The sequence below is a fragment of the Pelecanus crispus genome, chromosome 1, assembly GCF_030463565.1.
Source record: "Pelecanus crispus isolate bPelCri1 chromosome 1, bPelCri1.pri, whole genome shotgun sequence".
In the NCBI taxonomy this organism is placed as follows: Eukaryota; Metazoa; Chordata; class Aves; order Pelecaniformes; family Pelecanidae; genus Pelecanus; species Pelecanus crispus.
In genome coordinates, this window is record NC_134643.1 from 28565029 (window position 1) to 28590343 (window position 25315).

Sequence of the window (25315 nt, forward strand, 5' to 3'; positions counted from 1 at the left end):
TTGCTCTCTATAGTAATATAGTGCTTAAAGAAAATACACCCTACAGTCCCAGCCATGTGTCTACAGTTTCTCTGATCTTGCTTCTTTCACAAGAAGCAAACCTTGTACTACCAATGGGCCAATTAAATATACATGCTAAACAGAAATTCATAGAGTTTCCAGTCCCCAAAGCCATTAGCAGGGATTTACCTCTGTGTATTTAATGAAAGAGAAGTTTTACAGGAGACTCTGGAAGTACTGTCTAAGACAATAAGGTCTTACATCAACACTTATTCAGACTTTTAGGAAAGTGGGTAATAGTAACAACAGGATGCTGAACATCATCACTTGTTCGATGGCAGGAATGGACTGGATCACCTTCGTAAAACAGTACAGTGGTCAGGAAAAGAGCACGGAAGGATTGAACCAGCAAGTTCTGACCTCTATGAAACCAACTGCATAATCCAGAGGTTTCCTGGCAGGTTCTCACTGGACTGTAGAACAAGCATGTTTTTATGGCATACCTGGTTTTAGATTTCCTCTACTAATCAGATTCATTTTATATCAACAATTAGCACTCAGTGCAGTCCGTCATTTATACTCCTTCCTTCCCAAATATTTGTCATGAACAGCTTTAAGTATTGCATTTGTATTTGATGGATCACCACGTTGATTAAACAACCGATGACATACCTCATCAAATTTGTTCAGATTGTTGGAGAGAAGACTGACCAATTGCCCAGTACTTATTTTATCTAGAACTCTGCTTGACAGTTTTAAGATCTGTAAAAGAAAACAAAACCATAGAAAAATGGCCATGTAACTCATTCCCATAAAACAGAATAAACACAGGTAAAAATAATAGGCAATGGTACTGTAGTATAAATAACAATTCACTTATCTGCTTGTGCTATAAAGAAAGTCTCATTAAACTTGTTATTTATGTCACTTGAATTTAATACAGCCATTAAATTGCTTTAGAAATATTGATTTATTGACTTAGTCCTTGCTTTCTGTTGCATATTTTATGTATATAGATATATATGCAAATTAAAGTTTTAATTAAGCATGCATGCTGTGTGCTGCTGTGCATCCTCAAAAACCTCCTACTGTGCCTATCTTGACAAATATTTTTGAAAGATGCTTTCACAGTGAGCTTTATACTAGAGTAACTAACGTGTTTGTTTAAATTAGCTGCTTTTGATATTGGTAAAACCAAACACCTTTTTAAATCTTTGGATTTGTGAACACGCGATGCATCAGTATCTCTTGATTCTTCATGCTAGAGAGATCTCACACAGTATCATTCAAACTCAATCCCTTCTATGTTATATTTATTGTTTAAAACTTCACCTCTAATACTCTTTCGAAAACACTCTTTGGCCACCAGCATATGTTATTCTTCTTTTGCAACACACATGCATAACAGGAGCACAGCGGTAGAACAATTAAGGCATCTCACCACTTATCCAGCAAGTCTGAACTCACACAGAGGCTGACTTCAGTCAAACCAGCTGTGGACGAGTATTTAATTCTTTGGACTTAGGAAACGGAGAGCTGTCAGAAACTGATGTTAACCACATTATTCTTTTGTGTACTTTGTGTACCTCGACTAACAAATCTATCAATCTTTCAACAAACTGGCCTAAAAGTTATGTAGGCTACAGACAGAGGTTTGTCTTTGACTGTAAATGAAATAATTACCTTCTTATAAATCAAGCTAAACATAGCTATTCTCATTTGCATTCCTATATGATGAAGACCAAATATAGCAGGGTGTATGAGTAGTGTTCTCACAAGGAAGAGAAGGCACAAGCCAATGGCCAGGTAGTAGGCTATGGATCTTTCATCAGAGTTGTCTGGGTCATAGGAAGCTATTATTCGTCCCAGCAGAAGGGGTTGCACAGATTTGGTGACTTCCTGCAGATGGAAAGAAGCGAAAAAGAATTTTTGGTCAGTAGTTTGTTCATTTTTTTCAAAATGGTTAACATTTTAATTTCAAGTCCTACCAACTGAGATTTACAGCTTTGCGTCTTAAATGAGGAAGCCAGGTCTGTTTGCTGTGCAAACCACAGAAAGTTGCAGCAATTACACAGCAGAACAGACAACTCACTCTCTTAATCTGTGATGATCCTGCAACTCCACCAAAGCAAATCTAGTTTGTAAATTTTGTTTGATCATTTTCTACAAAAGCGATAACTGAGATTAGCTTCCACATTTACTTTTCAGAGTTGTAATGGATTAGCCACATCATATGACTGAATCCAGTTTAGCAGGCTGGATCTCTGTTTTGGCCCCTAGGGAACAGTTCTCGCTGCACTTTACTGGACTTACAGGACACAGGAAGACTCAGAGCTCCTGAAATGAACACCAGCAGAATAACACGGTGAGGATATAGCTAAAACATAAAGTAAAAGGAAATAGTAACAGAATAAAAGTATAAACAATTTGGATCATCCTACCCAACAGTTCTAGACATTCCATCCAGGGTTGTAACAAAAGCAGGATGAGAGGGCGTAAATGGTAGGGGAGGCAAATTTAATAAAAGTCCCAGAGAGAAACCAATCCCTCCTGCACTGGCAGCCCCAGCACTTCCCATCCGGGGATGAGCAACATGGTAGAGAACCAGAGCAGGAGAGGAAAAAGAGGGGGTATCAAACTGCTAAACTGCAAGGCATCCAAATGACCTGCTTCTGCTGTAGCCCTGACTTTACCTTAGCCTGCTATTACATTTGTCCTCAGCCTCCTTTTCTGTTGTAATTAAACCCCACTAGCGTTATCTCACCTTCGCCTTTCATTTCCCTTCACGCCCCCATCGTTCTCATACTTTCACTCCTATAACCTCCTCCTTTGCCATCTCTGCCTCTTGCTCCCTCTTTCCTTCCCCAGTCCTTCTCCAAGAACTGCAAAAATCATTGGTGTGCTGCGGTCTAACAATTTGCTTCATCTTCTGCATGAGCTTCTGAAGGGTATGAAGTATCTATGTGCTCCTTTACTTCATTGTTATATTCAGTGTAAAAATAACTTAGTGCTAAGAACTTTTATGTGTGTCTTCTTAGCCTTCTTTCTGTTGTGTCTCAGCAGAAAGCACCTGATACTTCAAAAATAGCAAGAAACTATTGAATCCTTTTTTGTACAGATGTGTTAAATTCTCCCAAAAAGTTATTTGTAACACCTTCCAGCTGAAAATCACACAGACCACCATACAGAGACTCAGAGAGAAGTGAACTAGTGAAGTTCAGCTGTAATTAATGTTTTACAGTGATAAATAGATTAGGAATATCTATCCCCTTTGATTTTTTTCCTTCTCCTTTGGGTTCCTTTTGGTCTGTTATACAAGAGCAATCCCAAGTGCTTCTACAACCTGTACTGTAACCCCATTTGAATGTCACTGTTGGTGGAGCTGATATTCATCATTCACTTTTTCCACACGAGATGAAATTTTACATCTCAAATAGTGTACCTGTGCCATGCACTACATTTCCCAAATTAAACACCACTCGGCCCCAACACAACTGCTGTAAACCTGGAGCCGGCTTTGACAAAGACTTCAGTGTTATTAGTAGGCAAAGGGAGGAGTGTTTATTAAAACACACATGACCCAAGGCAGCTGTGCTTAGACCATATGCATCCCGAAGCAGCAAACCAAAACTCCCCAAAACTCACAAAATACAAAACAGTCACCTCTCAAGGACAATGTGGTGCTTTCATACTCTCAGAGATTCCAAGATAAGCTTTTATATATAGGCTTAAAAGAGCAAGATTTTTTTTTTATTTAGTCTTATTCCAGTGAAAATGCCACGCTCTGCTGCTGTGTTTGTTGTGACTATAAAGGTATTGCATACATGCCTAGCTTGCTGGAAAAAAAATGTGATTTACAGACTAAGGGTAGAATAATGGCTGGCAATAAGCCAAATCATTTGCTATCTCATGGGGCGTAAAAATCCACTGGTTTACAGTGGAGATTTATCAGCTTACTTAGTGAAGATATTATTATGTAGTCTACATACAAATGAAAGCAGAACTATCTGTTTTTCATTTTTCCTCTTGTAGCCTTGAAATTACCTAATGATATAAACATGGATAAATAAACTGATTAAAATGACCTGCCTAAAGAAAGGAATGAGATTTGTGCACCTAACAGAAAATCCAGTTTTCAGGAGTCATGTTTTTCCTTTTCCTGTCCTTGCTCTTCCCACTGCATTCATCATAGGCCATTGAGAAACTCAGAAACATCCCCCTCACAGAAATCTTAATTAAAAGAACAAAGATCTGAAGAGCAATGAGAGTATGGAACAGGATACCATGCTAATCTGACCTGGTATGGCTATTCTTACGCAATGAGAACATTTACATTACGTGTATCCCCCACGTATGCATTTGCGTAATGCTCGATCAGTCTGCATTTGAAGACAATAATGCACATCTCTGTTTTGGCGTATGCCCAAGAAGTGCTTTCGGACTTTCATATCCCTCCCTGCCTCCTCACTCACACCCGTGACCTATATGTGAGAACTTCAGGAAATCCTCATTAGGGTCCTTTGGGATATGATACTAAAACCACTTCTAAGGTAATGTTAGCAGCTGCTGTGCCTGAGTGGAAATGTACATTTCATGGGGATGAATGTAAGAGAAAAATGTAAGTAGAATCAAACTGATCCTCACAGCAAAGTACCCGCTTTGTTAGCCGGTATCGTGCTAAAAAGCTAGATTTTTGTTTCACCGCCATACCACCGTTTCTTTGCAGTGCAAGACACATCTGCTGATGAAGTGAAGCATGGAAGCTGTTTCAAACAGCAGGGGAGCAGATACATTAAGTGCAGTAACTCAACGTGCCTAACACGCTATTTATGAGGGAGAGTCGTAGTACTCTAGGGGGCCAGAGCGCAAGTGTCCACCCTGCAATAACATCGTTACCTACGGCGCGTGAGGGGAAAGGGAGAGATGGAAAAACTACTAGACCTAATGAGAGCAAAGCTGTGATGCCAGTTGCAACGACAACGACACAAACAGCAGGGATGTCACCAGAGTTTAAACCAAGAAAGGTGCCGTGAAAACAGCTCAAGGATTAGACAAGAGAGGAGCAGAAAGGAAAGTGAAGTTCAAAAGAACGCACAACTTGGTTGCACCTATGCCAATACCGCACAACATCCTGTCCCGGTTCAAATTAATGGCAAAGCTCCCATTAATTTCCGTGAGCAGGGCCTGAGAAGAACATCAGCAGCTTTAGCAGCGAGTTTTTCCTCTTACAGCTTGCAATAAAATGAAGACTAATGATAACGGAATCAAGAAATTAAACTAAGATTTAATCTTTCTGTGTTCATTGTGAAAGGTGAAGATTTTGTTTCCTATGTGCTGAATTGCACATGTCTGCGATTTCTTAAAGAAACGGAAACAAAAAAAACCAAACCCAACCCTAAACAAAGAATGCAACTCAGAAATCCTGCAGTCCTGTTCTGTCCTCACCTGGTCGAAAATTGTACTCTGTTAACAAAGTCCGCATGGAGAAATCAACCCTGCACGGTCCCACATGTGCATGCCCACACACACTTCACTTGCCTGCACTCTGGGAAAGGAAGTTATCCTCAAAACTGCTGCAAAAGCCCTCAGACACTGCTTAACTTTTAACAGGAATGCATTACCATCCTGGTTTCGGCTGGGATAGAGTTAATTTTCTTCCTAGTAGCTGCCATAGTGCTGTGTTTAGGATTTAGTATGAGAATAATGCTGATAGCACACTGATGGTTTAGTTGTTGCTAAGTAGTTCTTACGCTAGTCAAGGACTTTTCAGCTTCCCATGCTCTGCCAGGTGCACAAGCAACTGGGATGGGGCACAACCAAGATAGCTGATCCCAACTGCCCAAAGGGATATTCCATACCATGTGACATCATGCTCAGTATATAAACTCCCCAACAGGGGAGTTGGCTGAGGGGCAGCAATTGCTGCTCAGGGACTGGCTGGGTATCAGTCAGTGGGTTGGTGAGCAATTGCATTGTGCATCACTTATTTTTGTATATTATTATTATTATTAATATTATTAATAATAATTCACTTGAAATCATACCCAAATAAGTCGCGACAGGAGTATAGAGAGAAGGGTTATTACCCAGCCCCATAGATACCAAGAGGCCCTGTCCTAGATGGTTACCTGTCCAGAGTGAGCGAAGGGCTGTGTGCTGTTTAACCTGCCGGGTTAAACCACAACAATTACTGCGACAGTTGCAGCTGACAGACTCTGCAGGAACACCTATTTTAGTGTATGGTAGGCTAAATTTGTCGAACCGCTGGGGTTTTATTAAAATACAAACCTGACATGAATAAGGAGTTGCTGGCTTGGTGAGGAAAAAGGTGAAAAAATTAAAGGCAGAAGCAAATAAAAGACAGAATTGTGTAGGAGTCCACAAAGAAAGGGTCTCATCCCAGAGAAGCCGCCAAACAAGGGGAAGGAGTATAGAGAGAAGGGTTATTACCCAGCCCCATAGATACCAAGAGGCCCTGTCCTAGATGGTTACCTGTCCTACCTAGACAAAAGCAAATGATTAATTTACTCGTCAGCTTCCATCCCAGCCACGTTGCCTCCCACCAGCCCTGCACAACAGTCAAGCAGCCCAGGATTTGACACGGAGAAGCCCTCCAGAGTGAGCACAGGCAGCAGCATAACCATCACCTCCCTCCGTTCTCCTTGTGGAGCCCCCCTGTAGCAGAAGGCAAGCACGGCACGTCTCTTCGAGCCACATCTGCAGCCGTGGCCACTTCAGGCTGAGGCGAGAGGCAGTGAGAGGGGACCTGAGGCTCTTCATTAGTGACAAGAGCCCACAAGTTACAGAGACTTAAACTGGGAGAGAACAAAGCTGGCATGGGACCCAGTTCCTTGATTCCCCTATTTTAATCAGGATTTGTGTACACGTGCGGAAATGCATCTATCCATGAGAACGAAGCAGAAAGAAATCATGTAAAGAATTTTTTCACTCTAGGTTTTATTTTTAAAATCAAGCCTTGGCGCTGCAAAATTTCAGAGTTGTTCTTTATGAGATATATCTGGGGGATGGTCTAAATGGGATTGCAAAAAATTCAGGCCTACAGATTTTTTTTTATTTTTAATCCATGAAGCCGCATAACAGACCGAGGTACATCTTAAATTTTTTATAGACTAGAAAGAATGTGAGTGCTGCGTTTTCAGGGAAGCAATTTACATTTTCTTTAGAGAATTTCTTCCCTTTTTTTCAAAGCATTTTACTTTGTGGCTTTCTGATTCTATTACTGATACTCATTTCCCCTGGACATGGTATTACAAGAGAAAGAGGCAGTCAGTTTTTCCATAATTCTTAGGGGAAAATCCAATCTGAAGCGAAATTGTAGTCCATTATTAATTATCCAAATCAAATTAACAGTGATCTAAACCAGAACATTTGCATCATTAGCAGTCCAAATTAATACACTTATGAATATTTTACAGGTCTTTCACCCCAGGACCCTAAATAAATTTACCTATTTTGTAATCTGCAAGATTAGCCTGTCTGTCATGCAGCCGTGTAAACAGGAGGGACTCCATGGAAGTTCATTGGGGTTGAACCATTCCAGCATAAAACTAGCAGAAGCCAGGCTCCAAGTTCGATGCTTAACTTGAAAAATGCTCTTTGACCTGAAACGCTGCCTGATGCATTCAAACTTTTCACCCTTAAAATGTGCCCTTTTAATGCCGAAAAGTCTGCATGTAGTAAAGGACTTGTGTTTTAGTTTTCAGGATATTCCTATCTATTTGTTCCAAGCGTTTTGTACAAAACTTAGCATACGTCTGGCATGGCTGCCATGGAGCAGGTTATGATCTTTCTTCCTCTACCTACTAGAAGATCTACCTGGCTTGAAATTTCCCTTCTACAGAGGAGTCAGTAGCAAGTTCATGGGCGTGATTACAACTCCACACTACTCTCCCCTTCCTGCCTGAGAGAGGGGTCATTCTAATGGGCATGAAGGTTTTTCTATAACTCTTCTATTCTCTTAGAATAGTTCTTTGGGATACTCAATAGGAAGTGAGAAGAAAAGAGTTTAGTTTTATAGCAAGCAGCGTGAACTTCAGAGACATTTGTGGGCTATTTTCTATAAGTTTCCTTTCCACTCTTCTTCTGCCCAGTCCATGATCTTGAAAGTACAGCTAAACTAGGTGACATTCAACGTTAATGCCAGTGGAATTAGTTTCTTTCTGTATCAACCTTCCGCAAATACAAATCTGGCCTAGACGTTCATCTCGCATCTGAAAACACCGACTATCTGAGTACATCTGACCAATTTGGGCCATTTGGGCTATTATAGCTGCAGTTTCTGATACCACAGCATTTTGAACAGAGAAGTATGGTGTTTAATATCTCACTTTTACTACTAGATTGCAGAAACTTGAATATACCATGGACGTTTAATGTGCATATTCGTCAACAGCAATTTTCAGATTTGCAGTCTGGCTACCCAACACACCTAGCGAGACATCATTAATAATAAACTATTTTCACAGCTCCTAACCCCAGTGATAGGATTGTCAAACAGGTGGCATTTGGTAAATCAGTGCAATCGTAACTAACGTGTTGGAAAGGTGATAAACATAATCAGTTCAGACTTTCACATCAAGTTCCTGATAGTACACTTCGGAGTACTAACAGCACAAAGATACAAGCATATTTCACACAGTTATTTATGCAGAATTGTTACCGTGAATGAAGACAACTTGTTTATTGCATACATAAACCTGAATAAAGCATTTAACTATTAAGCTGGCTGATAGTCACTTTGACAAAATTGACCAAATCATGTAAAATTGCACTGTCGTTTGTTTTAATGTAAGGGTAGAAAACTCTTTAGAAACTTCTTAAAAACCATAACATGACAAAATAATTACTTTAGTTTAGCAGTGATACAAAACTTCAGGTGCTCTACCTGTGCTTGGAGAAGCATATGCCAGCACCTAGCACCACATACATCTCAGAATTATTAATAGGTATGTTTTAAAGATATTAACACATTATCAGAAAATACTTTTTTTTTTTTTAATGAAGGTCCTTGAGCATGTCTCTGTATTTATCGTCTTTATAAGCAATACACAGAGCAAAATCTGTAGCTATTCACAGGATTCTGTATTTAGCAATCAGTAAGACTTGGATCTATTTACGGAACACTAAAAGTTTACTGAAGACAAGAACAAATCTTACCCCTAAATATAACATTATTCCATAGAACATAAATTTCCAGAAAAAGCATCGTCGAAGAGCGTTAATAAGTTTGGGTTTTTTCTTTGAAGTTGCCAGTTCTCTGTCCCACTCTCTGAAAAGGAACCGAAAAACAAGACCATTAAGTTGCATGAGCAAATACATGGGTCTATGGCTCTGACATACTTCAATTCACTCAAGTATATCCAAGGAGATTTAGCTAAGGTGACTAATGAAAGAAAGCTTTGCAGAGACCCCAAAGACCTGGCCTTCATTGACTTGATAGATCAATAAAAGTTCAAACCTAGTTCAGCCACATATTTGGCAGTTTTAAATACTCGGCCATACATCACCCTACAGGGAATTAATTCATTAAAAGGTCACATTGTATGTTTTAAAGAAACCTGCTGTACTTAAGACCAAAGCACAAATAATAGGCAAATAAATGTTTTGGAGCTCTTCCAGTCTGCAAAAAAGAAAACGCGAACAAAGCATCAAAAATGTGACTTTTCCACTGCACAGCATTATTTTTAACCTGTGTTGCTGGGACAATAATTTTCTATTCGATAATAAATTGCTGATCAGAAGCAATGTTATATACAGAAAGCATATGCTTAGTCAAAATTCAACTCACAGATTAAAGCACTTCTAAGAATTTCCTCAGCTAAGTCTTTTCTCCATTTTTCCACAAAATATTAAAGAACCAGAACATTTCATTTATAAACTATCAAAATGCATTAAGCATACCAATGTTCTCAATCCTTTCCACCAGTTTTGAATACATATGTCACACTGCACTTAAGTTTAATTGGATTGGCACAATAGTACAGACATGAGCTACCCCAGCACACCAGGGAGAGCTATACCAGAGGCTGCGGGAGAGGGACCGGATTTAGGCACTTGTACCTGTTAAGAGTTAGTCCCAAGTGTGGCACAGTTTCTGAATTAGGACCCACTGAAACAGGGTAGAGAAGAGAGGAAGCCTAAATGAGGAGAGTCAGGGCATGATTTCTGCAGAAGCAATTGAAGTCTTTCAGCAGTAGTATCAACGGAAATTAAGAATGTTATTTTCATAGAATCATAGAATCATAGAATCGTTTATGATTCTATGATTCCATGAAAATAGAAAAAAATATGAAAAATGAAGAAAAAACTAAAACAAGGTTTTACAAGGATATTTTGGGAAGAAAGAGCATCAGAATGGGGAACTAACGTTGAAACTGTGAGTCCAGCCTGACTAGTCAATGGATGGATGTCATAGGTACCTATATATAGTAATTTAGAGCATCTAGGTGATACATCTGCACCAGGGATCCCAGTCAGTTCCAAAGGACAACTGTGTGCTGAATGAGGACACACTTGAGCCAGTCAATAGGTGCAATCAGCTTGCACCCAATGCTATTTAAACATTTTATCCAACAGCTTTTTAATGAAAACCGCAGTGTGATTCCTGAAACAAAGGTATTGCATGAATCTTTCATACCTTTCTAGTTTTTCAGAAAGATTATCAGCAGAGTCCGCAGAAGGGATTTGATAAATATCTGACAGCTCCAACCGTCGTCTGTAACCCTTTCTCAAAATTGGTTTTGTCCATCTAAGGAGAAAAAAAAAAAAAAAAAATTAACAACTCAGCAGTTTCTGAGGTTAATTCTGGAGTTCCATTGTCTCACCCTGAATATTTTGTCCACAGCACCCAAGTGTGTCTGTGTGCACACGCACACACACATATACACACACACGTGCGCAATGTGACGTAATATAGTACAGCTCTATACTATATTTACAAAACTATATTGACAAACTTAACATTAAAAGAATAATTGCAAAACTGTTGCATTTTATCAGTTTTGGGGTAGGACCACACCCCAAACTTCCCATTCAGTCAGTAGCAGACAAAGAACTAATAGTGTATTTTGAAACTATTTGAGTTTCTGCTTTACTGCCATTGTTAAAAAATATTTGCTTAAGAAAATGAAATGCCTGCAAAATAAGTAGCTTGTGGTTGATTGATGTCATGTTTCCATATGTAAACACAGTCTGTAAAAAAAAAAAAAAAAAGCATGATTTATGATTATGATAAAAGTTATGATCTGCAAAACCTCAATCATTTCAGAATTTTTTGTTTTAAATTCTTTTTATAGACAATAGTTGACAAAATTGCAAAAGAAATGCAATAATTTTTCCCATGGTCACTTAGAAAATGCAAACAGCTTATTGGAGATGCTTACCCGTATGCCTGTAACATGTATCTTACACACAAAGTAATCCACATTCTCAATTGCAGCCTCTGATGGTGCAAAGAGGTTGATACAAAGGTAAAAGAATATCATTAGACACTACACGAGTGCAAAAACACCTTAGCACAACAGTCAAAGCCTATTTGTGTGCAACTGTGTGCACACACATGAACACTCTAACATTTATTTTCACAAAGTTATGAATCGTATAAGACACCAGTCTATAATCCCTGTAATTCAGTAAAGCAGAAAGATATTTCCCAAGCGAACAGTTATATCACACCCACTGCAAAGAAAATGTGTTCTAAGAAATTAGAAGATTATCTTTCATTTCTGCAATCATATTACAGTTTCAAATTAATCATATGGTCTTTATCTCAGTCTTTGACACCACTGTAGCTGAGAAATAACACATGATTCGTGGTATGTTACAGCAAGGCAGCTAGGAGAGTCCACTTTGGAGAGTCATTGGTAAAACATTCATAAACTTTACTACTACTGGAAATAGGGGCAAATGTTTTCAGGGATGTAATAAGATAGACTAGAAGAAAACTTTTGAATTTAAAATAATACTGTTATCTGGAAGTCTTTCATGGCCACTGCAAATGATAAATCAGGTATTGATTTGTATCTTGCCAGCTCCTGATGGCAGGAAGGAACGGTTGCCACTGCCTTTGTGCACATCTTGTGGAGAAATGGCTAATCCCCGTCCTTCAGGAACAGAAACTCTCATGGGCTGCCTTCAACGAAAGTTCCGTATATGCAGATATTTTGGCAAAGATAAAATGAATACAAGTTATGGGACACTAAACCACTACTGCAGCTAATGCAAGTAAGCAACAGTATTTCCTAAGCAACCTCTCTAATTCCCAATACCGTAGCTAAGTAATAACCTTGCTGAGCCCCTTAGTAATGCTTTGAGACTGCAGTAAGCCATTCCCAACTTGTCTTGACAAAAGAGAAACACTTCACAGTTTCAGGCCTTGTATGTTTTGGGAAAACATTTTTCACTGCACTGTTTCCCTCCACACATTTGATTTTATTTATTCTTTTGATTAGCACCTACCCTGGCATTTTGCCACTGCCTGAAGTAACAAAACGTGACTGCATTGAGAAAGCGAGCAGAGTGGCTGTGTTATCATTTGGGGAAGGCAGCATGCTTAGCAGATCTCCTGTACTCCTAGGAATGTCTCTTGTTCTACTCGGTGCTTAACCGGGTGCACTTAATCAGTGCCACCTAAATTAAGTGTTCCCTAAACCACCCTCCTCTCCCAAGTCAACAAGCTTCATACAGACTTGGTGCAGCCCTTGTCCTCGTGTCTCTGCTCATCAGGGTAGCTGCAGCTATGGCAGATGAACTCCTCCAGCCAGCTAAAGGAGCGGTGCTGACACCTTCCCCCAGGGACCTCCCAGTCTGCAGCCAGGTTCCTACCGCAGGCTGCTGGCAGGGCTTGCACAGGGACGTTCATCTCCCAGCTGCCCTGGCCTTGCTCGGAAGTCCCACCCTAACTAGATCTGGCCAATTTGTGAGCTGTGCCAAGTGGCTTCAGGTTGGAGTGGTAATCGTGGGAGGAGTTGGCCTGTCATGTGCTGTTTGTCTCAAGGCAGATTTTCAACAGCTTCTTGGGCTGTGCTGTCAGGAACTGTGGGAGACGGTATGTATTTTATAAAAAGGAATATACTAGACCTAGAATTCATAAATATCTCCTAAAACCAACCTTTTGCCAGATTCCAATAGCATCCAGTTTACCGTTATGCTCTGGATTCTTTGCAAAGTTTTGAAATGCAAAATGGCTATAAATTCATTTTAACTGGCAACATAATCTGTAGTTATCAATGTTTCTTTATCAAAAGGTAACGCAGCTCAGTCAGAGTTTGTCAATGAATATGGCTCTTCCATTTTCTGGCTTAATAGAAACAATTTGCCAGTGTTAAGTCTGAGTTTTTTCTTCTCGTGCTCGCTGAGAACAAGAAATTTCTTTTGAAAAGAAGAGAGCAAGAAGGAAGGGAAACAGATTGGCTTTACAGCATTACGTTAGCAAATGCCACCGGATTACTGGCTGGCATTTAATGAACTCTTTCACAGAGAAACCTGTAGTGCTGTCAGAGTTTTGCCACTAACTAGGAATGTTATTATGGGTACACACACATGAATCCCAGCAGGGGACAAGTTTCAAGGGTGTACGGTAGGAAAGAAGAAAAGAAGGAAAACAAGTTCCACCTCTATTCTTGATTGCCTGTAGCAAAAAATACCTTAGGAGCTTGGTATGTAAATATCATATATATAACATACTGTTTTAACTTCTCTTTTGGTAGATTTCTAATGACCATTTCTTTGTCATTCACTTCAGCAATATATAATAGATTTCTTACTACAGCTATTTCTTTCTCCAGCATGTTCAGCCTCATCCCACTCAAGCAAATTGTACCGATAGGACAGATGTCTTTGGCTTTCCAGAGAGTATTAACACAGACTGTTAACTTGGCAATAGGATTTGCCTGTCCCTTAAGGCTGCTTTGCATGTCACTGAAGACAGAAAGAGCCTTCGTGTTGCTAAGCTAACCACCCAGATCTTCCTCCTGGGCGCAGGGATTCCCCGGCTCCATCAGACCCTCTCGGTCAAGAAGCACAGGGCGTCGGGACGGTGACGGAGCAGCGGGGCTGGGCTATCCAAGGCCTGCAAAGCGGAGCAGCCCTCCTGCAAGGGTCCCCGATCAGGCTGGCACCATTTCAACGGGTGTCCTGCGCACAACACGGCAATATCTACTGAGCAGAGCAAAGGCGACTGTGGCTTCACTTCCTTCTCTTACAAAGCGTTGATACCTGTGAGCAATGTAGTTAGGCATAGTGCCTGCAGCTCCTAAGGAACTGGACCTAAATCTTGATGAAGACAGAGCAAGGAAAGTGCCTCTGGCTTTATCTTATCCCTTCTTTTAACAGTCAAGGGGGCAGGGGAACATAGTCAAGCCATGATAACGATGCTTTGGAGACTAAGTTTTACAAGGTGTTTGTAGAGCCACGAATTCCTACTGACTGCAGGAAAAGACTGAGGTACCACATAGACCTCAGACATTCCCAGAGGGTCAAACCAGACTGGACTCTGTCAGAGGCTCTGCACTCCCATCCTATTCCAAAAGATATCCATGACTCTGGCAGCAGAACAAATTGTAAATTGTGGCTTGCTTTATACTGGAGGTGGCAGCTCTACTACACTCAAAACTCTTTCTCCAGAAGAGTGTCTGCACCACCAGCCCTCTTCTCTGAGCATCCTGCAACGCAGCCGTAAAGGGTGACCCTAGCTCTGCAGGATCCTTGCTAACAGATGGGACAAGTCAGCGCACCCACGGAGCACAACTGCCAGGCACCGCAGCCCAACTCCTGCACCTGCATTCCCCTCAACAGACTACGGTTGCAGTTATTTTCTTTCAAACAGTAACCTACTGAAATAGCAGGTTATATAGTCTGAAAACTATATTAAACCTTAAGCATTTTCCCCTTTAAAAACAAACTAATGCAACACTCTGAGCTTAATATTTACACGTAATTATTGCAGGGCTTCAACAACAGAAGGTAAATGCAGCTACTACTAATTTCTGCTTTTTTTTTTGTTTTCCCCCAGATCACAAAAATTAAGATTTAAATTTCTTCACTAATAGACAATTCTTCCCCATGAGGTGTTATTTGACATGGATAATACTTAGCTGCAATGTCATCAACTCTGCCACTAGCTGTGAGCAGCACCATTTTAAGAATAATCAATGTTCCACTGAAACCCCAGGATTTCAATAGCGAATCTTAATTAGGATTACTCCACAGCAATTCTTGGAGAAGGCTTGCCATTTTATGCCCAGCTTTTGCGAATTGATACTTATTCAGATTATTATCTAATCTCTAAATGCTTTTTGAGATTCAGATTTTTAGCAGAAATTCAATACTTTTTCCTTACATTTAGTAAGACAGTCAAAGTATTTTGGTTTGCAGAAGTACTGAGAGATATATTTGAGAAAAAACAAAGCACGTTAGGGGTACAAAGATATTTAAGTTGTGTAAGACGCAAGGACAGAATACATTCAATGTATTAAAATCTGCCAATTGTTTAGATACCAAAGCCAAGTGTAATATATGCCTCAAATATTTCTTTAACAAATCTATCAAAATAACATAGTGGAAAGGGTGGTCACGCATTGGAACAGGCTGCCCAGAGAAGTGGTGGAGTCACCATCCCTGGAGGCATTCAAAAAACGGGTTGATGTGGCACTTTGGGACATGGTTTAGTCTAGTCTACCCTTAATTGGTTTAGTGTGGACTTGGTAGTGTAGGTTAATGGTTGGACTGGATGATCTTAAAGTTCTTTTCCAACCTAAACGATTCAATGATTCTATGTGCTATGAACAGGGATTGCAAGGCTGTTTCAGCATATACCTACAGTGAGACTGGCTAGGAGAGGATGTTTCTTCATCTTCACTCTTTTCCTCAGCTACATATCCCATAGCAAGATTAAGAGAAAGAGATTTCTTTCTCCTAGTCCTTTGATAAATCAAGGAACATTGCAGAAAGTTTGCATCAGCAAAACTATTGCAGAGCTGTGCTATTCATGATTGAACTGAATTTTAAAATCTCCCAGATGTGTCACTAATGTGACAGCAACAAATTTCACCCAATTTAGCACTCCACTGTCTTAGCCGTGCATTTATAGATACGTTTCATAACAAATTAGCATACAGTTGCACATCAGGTGCAATGGCCCTTTCCAAATCTGTAATTTGCTCCAACCCCAGTGACTGATATGTGATCAGGTATAAACACCTTCACAAACTGGTGAACACATTTGTGGCACTTCAAACAAGGGAAGGGGAGGGTAGGAAGATTTTTTTTTTTTTAATTTAAATACCAAGTGTCAAAATGTAAATCGCCACTACAGTAATATGGAATTAATCCTGAATTAGGGGCTGCTTCTCTTACTACTTGCTCTTCACCATCTTCTCTGTATTCTGGTATTTGATGCTGCTACTCCTCAGACTGAGCCTTGCAAGTTATAATGAGAAAATGTCTCATATCTTCTGATTTCCAAGACGATCTTGGGCTTTCAGCAAAGCAACGTTGGTATTTTTTGGTTTTGTTTTCTTTGTATTTGTTACCTCCAGAGAAATAAAAGCATCCTAGATTTTATAGATTAACCTTAAACTGAGTTAAGTTGAAACAAGTTAAAGTGAAATATCAGATTGACTCCACTACAATAAAGGCTCACATCCTTTATTTTAAAAGTTGAAAAAAAAAGTTTATAAAAAGATAAATACTGACATTAATACATGAGAATGTACCTGAAACCAAGTACCTTTCCCAGGTGTCGCTTAGGATTTTCTCCTAAGGCACAACCTTGCCCATGGAGTCTAGACCTTAGTATTGCAGCAGGCCACCCCAAGCACTGCCTTTCAGGACTGATCCCCTCTCCCACCTACCCTCTCCTGAAGGAAGGATGCTTACCCGTATCTGACAAGCAAGAGCATTCTGGTTTCAAGGGAAAAGCAATGCCGTTTCAAAATATGTCCTAAAAGCCTACTTATTCTCTCCTAATTTTGGGAGCTTCATGACAATGTAGCCTTGGTTTAGCTACTTGCTGACTGTGAAAATGCTCACGCAGCTCCTTTTGCTTGTGTGAGAGGGAGTGATGTGTAAATACAGCCTGTGAGTTCTTGCTTGTCTCACCCAGGCATACTCCCTCTCTCATGGAAGGCAACTGAATTGCTTCTACAAGTTTACACTGCAAAATTTTGCAATGTGTATCACTAAAGTCTTCTTATATACTACAGTTTAATTTGACCTTTGACGTCTTTATTTTAGAGGATATAATGTGACAAATTTCCCAGATGTCAGGTAGGAACCATCCTGCCCCCACAACCGCTATACCTACATATATATGCTGCAAAGCAGGAGCGGGGGAAGGAAAAAAAAAAAGAAGATAATGGCAACCTGTAGAACTCTCCTGCGATACGTCACACTATCCTCACCAGTTCAAAAATTAGCATATTCAAAAAATGTAGATATTCAGAGACCGAGACTCTTTTGTATGAAAGAGGTGATAACTGTTCACTGCAAAGATATTCTGAAGTAACTTTGCCATACCAGAAATACCCTTGTGCAATTCAAGTCCTGGACAGGAGATCTCAGGAAGTCTGCACTGACTCCACCACATGCTCCCAGGACAAACCACAATCCTTGTACGCTCCACTTTCTTCTCTACAGAACTAATAAGGAAACTTCTTTTTAGCCCGTCCTTTGTGCTATCTACTTAGACTTTAAGATCTTCAAAGCAGACTTCCTTATCAAATATTTTCTAGTGCCTAGTACAGTAGACGTCAGATTTCTGTTAGGGCATTCAGAAGCCTCTATAATACAGATAATAAAACTACTTTCCATGTCATTGCCTACAGTATTAAAAAAAGAATTCAAGGATTTGGATGGATTATTTTCTATCCCACCAAAATCATCTAAGCATAGAGGAGAATAAAAAGGTACAGACAGGTCTGCAAATCTTTCAAACGCTTGATCATTTCATTTTGAGCATCAAGATGGTAAGTCTTCCTCCTGCAGGAAGAAAAGAAGCTTTACATATATTTCAGAAACTCACATGCAGCTTGATACAGGCAACGGTGCTTTAGAGGAACAAAGCAGCCAGAGAAGGGCACTGTGCTACGCAGGGTTTGCACTTCTGCTCTTTAGACCAAAGGTGCAATATCAGGCTGAGCCAAGGACACAGTTTAGCCTCATTATTAGAGAAGGTATTCCTGTGGCTAAAATTATTTCAGAGTAGGAGACTCAGAATCCTTTCTCCAGTTCACTTCAAGTCTCCAAGGACCACCTGTGGCAACAGACAAACGACCGGGCAGCCTCACGGGGCCGGAATCTGTGCTGCGCCTGCATCTGTGCTTGGGTATCACTAACAGCCAGGATTTATGGTTACCTGGGATCAGTGAAAGGCAGGTCCACTGGACTAGGCCTGTAAAGGGGCTTAAGAATAAACTGTAAGAAGTTTGCCTTGTGTGAGCGTCTAAGCCAGCTGTCCCAGCAACTGCGCCATCAGACTGTGCGATTCAATCCACCGCCTCATAGCTGCCGACGTACACGGAGGCTCCCTGCTCAGAGGGGAAAGACGAGCAAGATGAGCTAGGTATTGATAGGGGGGATGCTCCAAATATGTGTTGGATATTACAATTTCCAGACAACTGCCCTCCGGAGTGAAATTTATAGATACAAATTTGGTCTTTAAACTCCCTGTACAATACCTGGGATTTTTAGGAACTTGAGACAGTTTCAGAGGAAGTTTTGAGGACAAATGTACACATTAAATCCCAAAATTCTCCAGGAAAACAGGCACATAAATCCTTCTCTATTCAGGAATCAAAATCCTAAGTACCTTCTTGGTATTAAGTCCTAAGAGACATAGTTCGAGGATAGAGCAGGGACAGCCTAGGGCAGGTCTGGCTTTAGTTCCTGTCTCTGAAGGGATTCAAACTAATTCTCATGTGACTGCCTTTTCAAACCAGAAACTATCTCCCATCAAGGCACTCTCAAACTTGCAATTAAGACTGAATTAAGTTAGAAAGATGGAAAGAATAACCATGACTGTAGCTCACGGGCTAGGTACTTTCAGAACTTGTCCTGGATTCTGCTACCCACCCTAAATGCTTCATAAAAAGGGCACTTGGAACAGAAACCAGAAGTTGCAAACAAGTTTCTTACCCAGTAGACTACAGAGTCACTCTTGCTCTTACACTTTAAAAAGATTAGCTGAGCCAGAGATAGAGAACTAAAACACACTGAAACACCTTCACTACCATACACTGGTAATGTTGGTCCTACTTCCTAGAAGAGGTGAGGTGTAGAATTGAATTCCTTTTCCTACTGCTCCCAGAAAAAAAAAAAGCAGAAGGAGGAATCCAACATTTATTCCCTACATGCTAAATTGTTCTTGGAACCACTGGACAGCTGTATAAAAAGGCAGCAGGTTGCACTTTCTCTAGTTTGGAAAGAAAGAAGCAACTGGAGCAGGTCTGATGGACTGAGCCGACCAGAAGACATAGCACAAAAGCTGGCTTAGTTTGTCTTTCTCAACTGCCAAGACAGTTGTCACATTTGGTATGCACCAAAGCAAAAGTATATGCTTAGAGAGTTGGACAGGAGCATAAGGATTGCCTTTTGTGAACTTGTATTTAAATATCTAAATCTGCATGTAAAAAAAAAAAAAAAAAAAAAAAAAATCAGAATTGTCCAAAAGTTGCAGCTGTTTCTGAAACTCCCAACAGTAACTCTGTGTTCCGGTAGCCAGTGAAAAATTAATTAATTTATTAACTCGCCTTAATAAAACCATAACAATACTTCCTGATTGCAGTTAATCTACAATAAAAACTAGGTGATTCCAAAGAACTCTGATGTTGTTTGTTACAAAAGGTATGGCCTCGACCCTGCAAAACCCCAAGAACATAAGTAACTGTTGTAAGGACAAACGTAAAGCTTCACAATGAGTATGAAGTTAAGCATATGACCATCTGACTGCTTCGGCATAAAACTCTGTTTTCTTTAAACAAGATAAAAAGTTGCCGGTGCACAGATAAATGTGGTTGGGAACAAAAGGGATCAACTCTGAAAATGTAATAAGGAAAATAAAACAAAACACCAAAGAAACCCTGAAACCCCAAACACTCAGTATCTAGTGTTTTTTAAGTGTCCTCCTAATGGAAGATCTCATACCACGTGTCTTCACACCTCATTTCTTAACCACCAGAACTCAGTTTCTAAACAGAAATTGTTCAAATTTTAGGATGACAGTTGATTTCTAATATCTAAATACTTTCTATCATGACCACCCCAAGCAATTCTCTTTTTTTGCCCGACCAGTGTCGCTAACCTTGGAAATCCAACAAAAAGGTAACATTTCCCCTAAGATACTACTCCTTGTATACACATGACAGTTTCTCACTTTTTGCATAAAGAATTAAGATAAAATGTACAAACCATACTGAAACATGTCTAAATTATTCACTTATGAGCAAGAAGCTCCATTCTGACTTTAACACATTAAAACCTATCCCTCCAGCCCAAATAGGACACATTATGAAGCAATAAAACTTTGCCAGTAGGTTTATAGACATTGGTATCAAGACGCTGATAACAGCTCATACAATATTAAATAATAATAATATTACATTTATCAGCAAGATTTCCTGAATAACAACCAATACTTTAGCACCAGTTCTGCTAACTCAACCTTCAACTCATTGCATTATATTCAGACTGTTACTTGACACATAATTACATAGGAGCCTCCTATAAAAGTTACTTCACAGAAGCATTCTGCAATGTTGTACTTGAAAGCAACTATTTCATCATCATTGGAAAAAGCAATCTTTTTCCATGCACATCTTTTCTTTTTTTTTTTTTTTTTTTGCATTTTTTTAAAAAGAAAGAATTGACTACTTATTTCAGACGTAATGCCCTTGAGTTCTATCTCACACGTCTTCATGGAAGCAAAGCATGTACCAAAATGTAGGCATGTCCTGGAGTGCTTTACTAAATACAATCAGTATCAGAAACCAATGATGTGTGTAGATCCAGTTAAAACACTAACAGAATATTCTGACATCTTAAAAAACCTTGTTCCAATCTCACTCATTAATCACTACTTTGTGGATGTTTCCAGTTGAGTGGACAGGTCTCTTGTTACTCATATGTAGCAAGTGCTTCTGACTTTGTCAAGCTCATCACAAATAATATACTTCAAAGTACTGTGAAATTCTTATACCTTGAGGAATCTTTGCTCTGTGGTAACGTACCTTTTAATAATCTTTAGCATTGAAGTTGATCTACTTTTGATGAGACAGAAACTGATGGAGTCCTTGAAGACTGAAGGGATGCATTTTAAAACAAGCTAACGTGTTTCATCGCTATAAATAATGTATGTTTTTAAAATGTTTATTTATTTTTAAGAGAAAGACATCCTTGCTGCCAGTTTGGATGTAATGCATTTTCTTATCTTGTGGCTTTCACTTTTGTGACCTTTTCAATTATTTCATATAATATTTGTGAAGAAACAGAGACATTCACAGTGTATGTGGTAAAACGCAAGTAAGCAGAGACTTTGCCATTCACAGAAACATCATTCCGAAGGTACGAGAACCATATTAGATACTTTATAGATGTACACAATACAATTTTGGCTGTTCTTACTGAGTGAACTGAATGTTTACTCTAATAGCCTGGGTTTTTTCTATGAAACAATGTTACTATAAAATTCTGTAAAGAAGTTTCTCTGCTCTAGTTAATATTCATTATAAACAACCATTTAACTATATACTTAATTATTATCACTTCAGTCACAGTCAGCTGGTATGATATAATGTATCATGCATGATAAGCACGATTCAGACGTCATCGACTTAAAGACTACGATTTTAAAAGACCAGGTCAGGCCCAAGGATGGTTAATTATGCACTTTAATGAGCGTGAACTGCATCTGATTTTGGCCACAGGAACTTTAACCAAGGTAGGAATCAGAAGTATATCTGCTTTCTCTTACTGGGGTTTTTTCTTGACGCCTTCAGCATCGCAGTTTCTAGGAGAGCACTACTCTGATAGAAGTTTTACAAATAAATAAAATGAAATAGAACAACTGGCTCCTTGAGCAATGAAGTTAATATGCAGCCTTGTTTCCTAAAGATTTGTATCTTATACTTGACAGGAGCGCTGACTGAAGCTTCCTCTGTAGAGAATTTATAAAGTCTTACAGTCCCATCATCCACGCTCCCTGGCTCTAACAGCGTTTGAGAGCAGGTACGGCTTCTTTCCCACTGCAGCACCACTGGAGGACACCTCTAGGATCCTCACCTTTACCTGGATGTTTGTAAAACTTTAGGAACAGGTTACATTGGGGATCCTCCCCCGCTACGACATCTGCCCAAAATGAGCCAAAGTGGGGGGAGCAGGCAGAGTGATTCACACAGACCCACTTCCCTTAAGAAACTTTTTATAAAGGTCCAGGCCGACCTGCTGAAAAGGAAAGTTATCCCAAAAGGATTAAAAAGTGAGCTAAAAGCCCTCAGTTGCTCAGGCAGAGACCTCGTGCCGGTGTTACGGTTTTACATCACGTGTTCCCATTTCAGCCACCACGTTCGTGTCTTACACAAGATTTCCTCCCTCTCCTCCCTGCCGTGCAAAAGACCCTCAAGTAACAACAGGGGGAACCAGCACCCTGGCGAAAACGGTGGCTTGTGAGCCAAAGCCAGAAAGATTGCTTGCTCTTTCCAGTTGGCAGTGTCATTTCTAGCAACGTCGTGTAAAACACGTTCATCTTCTGTACTGTCGTATAAAGTATGTTGTGCCCAGGCATCAGTATTGGCTCCTTCTTCTCTTTTTTATTTGAAGTTGTGAGGAAGACAAGGCGCCAGGGACTTTGCTTGTAAGAGAACACTTTCAAGGCTTGCAGGGAACTGTTTCCAGTAAGACCTTGTATTACACTCGCACACCGAGCAAATGCTAAACACCCGAAAAGCCAAACAGAAGGAATCCTTGCTCTGAGAGCATTTCCCCTCTGCTCCCCGCGCCCCCCCCCCCCGCCCTGTTCTCACAGTTTACCGTGAAATAACAGATTGACTAGTTGAGCAATTTACCAAAGGTTGCTCAAATTATATCATAAATTCATCTGTCCGGGTCCAGCGAGGGTTTATGACACCTGCCAGACAGAGCCCATGCCCGGTGCTAAAACCCCAGCAACACCAACAAAAAAAAAAAAAAAAAAAAAAAAAGAGAGATCTCATCATTCGGCAGCAAGCGGGGCTCCCACCGCCCTCCCCCCCAGACCCTTCCCAGCCAGCTGCCGCCCGGCCCCGGCCCCGGCCCCGGCCCCGCCGAGCGGGGGGCAGCGGAGCCCCCGCCCCCGCCCCACGTGTGCCGCCGCGCCGGGGCTCCCACCTGAAGAAAAGTTTGGAGAAGACGTTCGCCTTCTCCAGGGGGGACCTCTGCATGGTGCCCGGAGCTGCGCGGAGCTGCGCGGGGGACCGGCGGCAGCCGCTGCTCGCTGGCGCCTGGCTCGGCCGCCCCGCTGCCGCGGCTCCCGGCTCTCCCACCTTATCCGCTCGCCGGCGGCGGTGGCACCGCCCGCCGCCTGCCCCTGCCCCTCTCCCCGCCTCTGCTTTGCCCAGGTTCAAAAGCGGGAGGGCTGGGGGCCTCCCCGCCCTGCCCGGCACCGCGCCCCGGGACTCCCCCGCCGCCCCCCTCCCCGCCGGCTTTCGGCCGGCCCCTGAGCACCACCCGCCGACTCCGCTTCGGGCCCCCGACCCCCCACACCAGCACTAAGCCCCCCGCCCGCCCGGGGCCGTGGGGGAGAAGCCAGCCCTGCAGACGTGCCCCCTGCCCTCGCTCCGGGCAGCGGGGGCAGCGCAGCCAGGGCAGCCCCCCCCCCGGCCCCCTCCCCGGGGGGGGCACGGAGACCCCCGAGCCCCCGCCGGGCCCGCCCCAGCCCACCGGCCGCCCGCTCGCAAACCCCCCCGGGACCCGCAGCCGCGTTTACCGGGGTTTGGCTCGGGTGGGCACCCAGGGCCCGAGCCAGGAGCCCCCGCGTCCGTGTGCCCCCCCCACCCCCCCCCAAGCTGTGCGCGGTCCCGCGGGAGAGCGCAGGGGGCTTGGGGCGGGCGGGGGCAGAGGGAATGCGGCCGGCAAGCGCGGGCACAGCCACTTCAAAACACATTTGCCTCGGCTTGTCAAGCCGTCCGGCAGGCAGAGCTACCGGCACGGAGAGCAGGGGGAACTGAAGGTACAGCCTTAAGAAGTTTAGCCCCAAGCCCCGGATTTCAGAGGAGAGCCCCTTCGGGAGCGCTGCACGCATGCCCTGCAAACCAAATTTGCGCCTTCGCAGCGCGCGGCGGAAAGCGTGCTGGAGAGAAAACCAAGATGACAAGAAGCAGGAATAAGACCGTGCCATTTAATTCTGTAGAAGACTTTATTTTTTTTTTTTTCCGTATAAGGCTTAATTTTATTTAATGCTTCAGTGTGATATTTGCACGCTCCGCTTTCACTTCGGTAACTTAACTGGAAAAGGTCGCGCTTCCCTGAGCACGCAGCTGTTCCCCTCCACGCTGCCTCTGGAAAGAGGCAAACGCGCTTCTCCACGGACTTACAGACTGCGCTACAATTTAACCAGCTGTTACTCTTTGCAAACTTTGCAGACTTTTTTTTTTTTTTTTTATTTCACCGCTTCTCGCTGCACCCCGCTGTGTTTTCATAACGCGTTTCTCTTTGCCTTGGCAATTCTGGCCGGCAGACTGCGGGTAGCTAGGAAGCGCCCTCTCACCCTGTCACCGCACCGGCCTCCTTTGTGTCTCAGACCTCCCTCGGATCCTTCCCGATTCTGCTTTATTAATGACAAAACCAGCAAGAAACACGGGTCAGGCAGGACTCCAGGAAACTGGCCGCACTTGATCATGTCCTCAGACAATGCGGAGAGGCAGGGCTAAACCCGCGCCGGCTCCGGGACAGCAGCGCGGAGCCCTTCGGCATCCTGCCACCTACCGGGGCCGGGGCCGGGGCCGGGGCGGCACCCCGCACCGCACCCCGCACTGCAGCCCGCACCGCACCGCACCCCGCACCGCACTGCTCTCCGCACCGCACCCCGCACCGCACCGCACTGCACTGCTCTCTGCACCGCTCCGCACCCCGCACCGCTCTCCGCACCGCTCTCCACACCACACCCTGCACCGCACCGCACCCCGCACCGCACTGCTCTCCACACCACACCCCGCACCCCACTGCTCTCCACACCACACCCCGCACTGCAGCCCGCACCGCAGCCCGCACCGCACCCCGCACCGCTCTCCACACTGCACCCCGCACCGCACTGCACCCCGCACCACAC

General features: G+C 42.3%; 1 protein-coding gene across 1 annotated transcript in view; it reads right to left on the reverse strand.

Moving 5' to 3' along the window:
* Nucleotides 1–23429, reverse strand: part of CFTR (CF transmembrane conductance regulator) — a 95496-nt gene extending 72067 nt beyond the window's left edge. Inside the window, exons 1-5 of the mRNA XM_075724763.1 lie at nt 23377–23429; nt 10658–10768; nt 9178–9289; nt 1684–1899; nt 673–762 (exon numbers count right to left, since the gene is read on the reverse strand). Coding sequence (XP_075580878.1) covers nt 673–762; nt 1684–1899; nt 9178–9289; nt 10658–10768; nt 23377–23429 — 582 coding nt within the window. The remainder of the gene's footprint in view (nt 1–672; nt 763–1683; nt 1900–9177; nt 9290–10657; nt 10769–23376) is intronic.
* Between the last annotated feature and the right edge of the window lie 1886 nt (nt 23430–25315).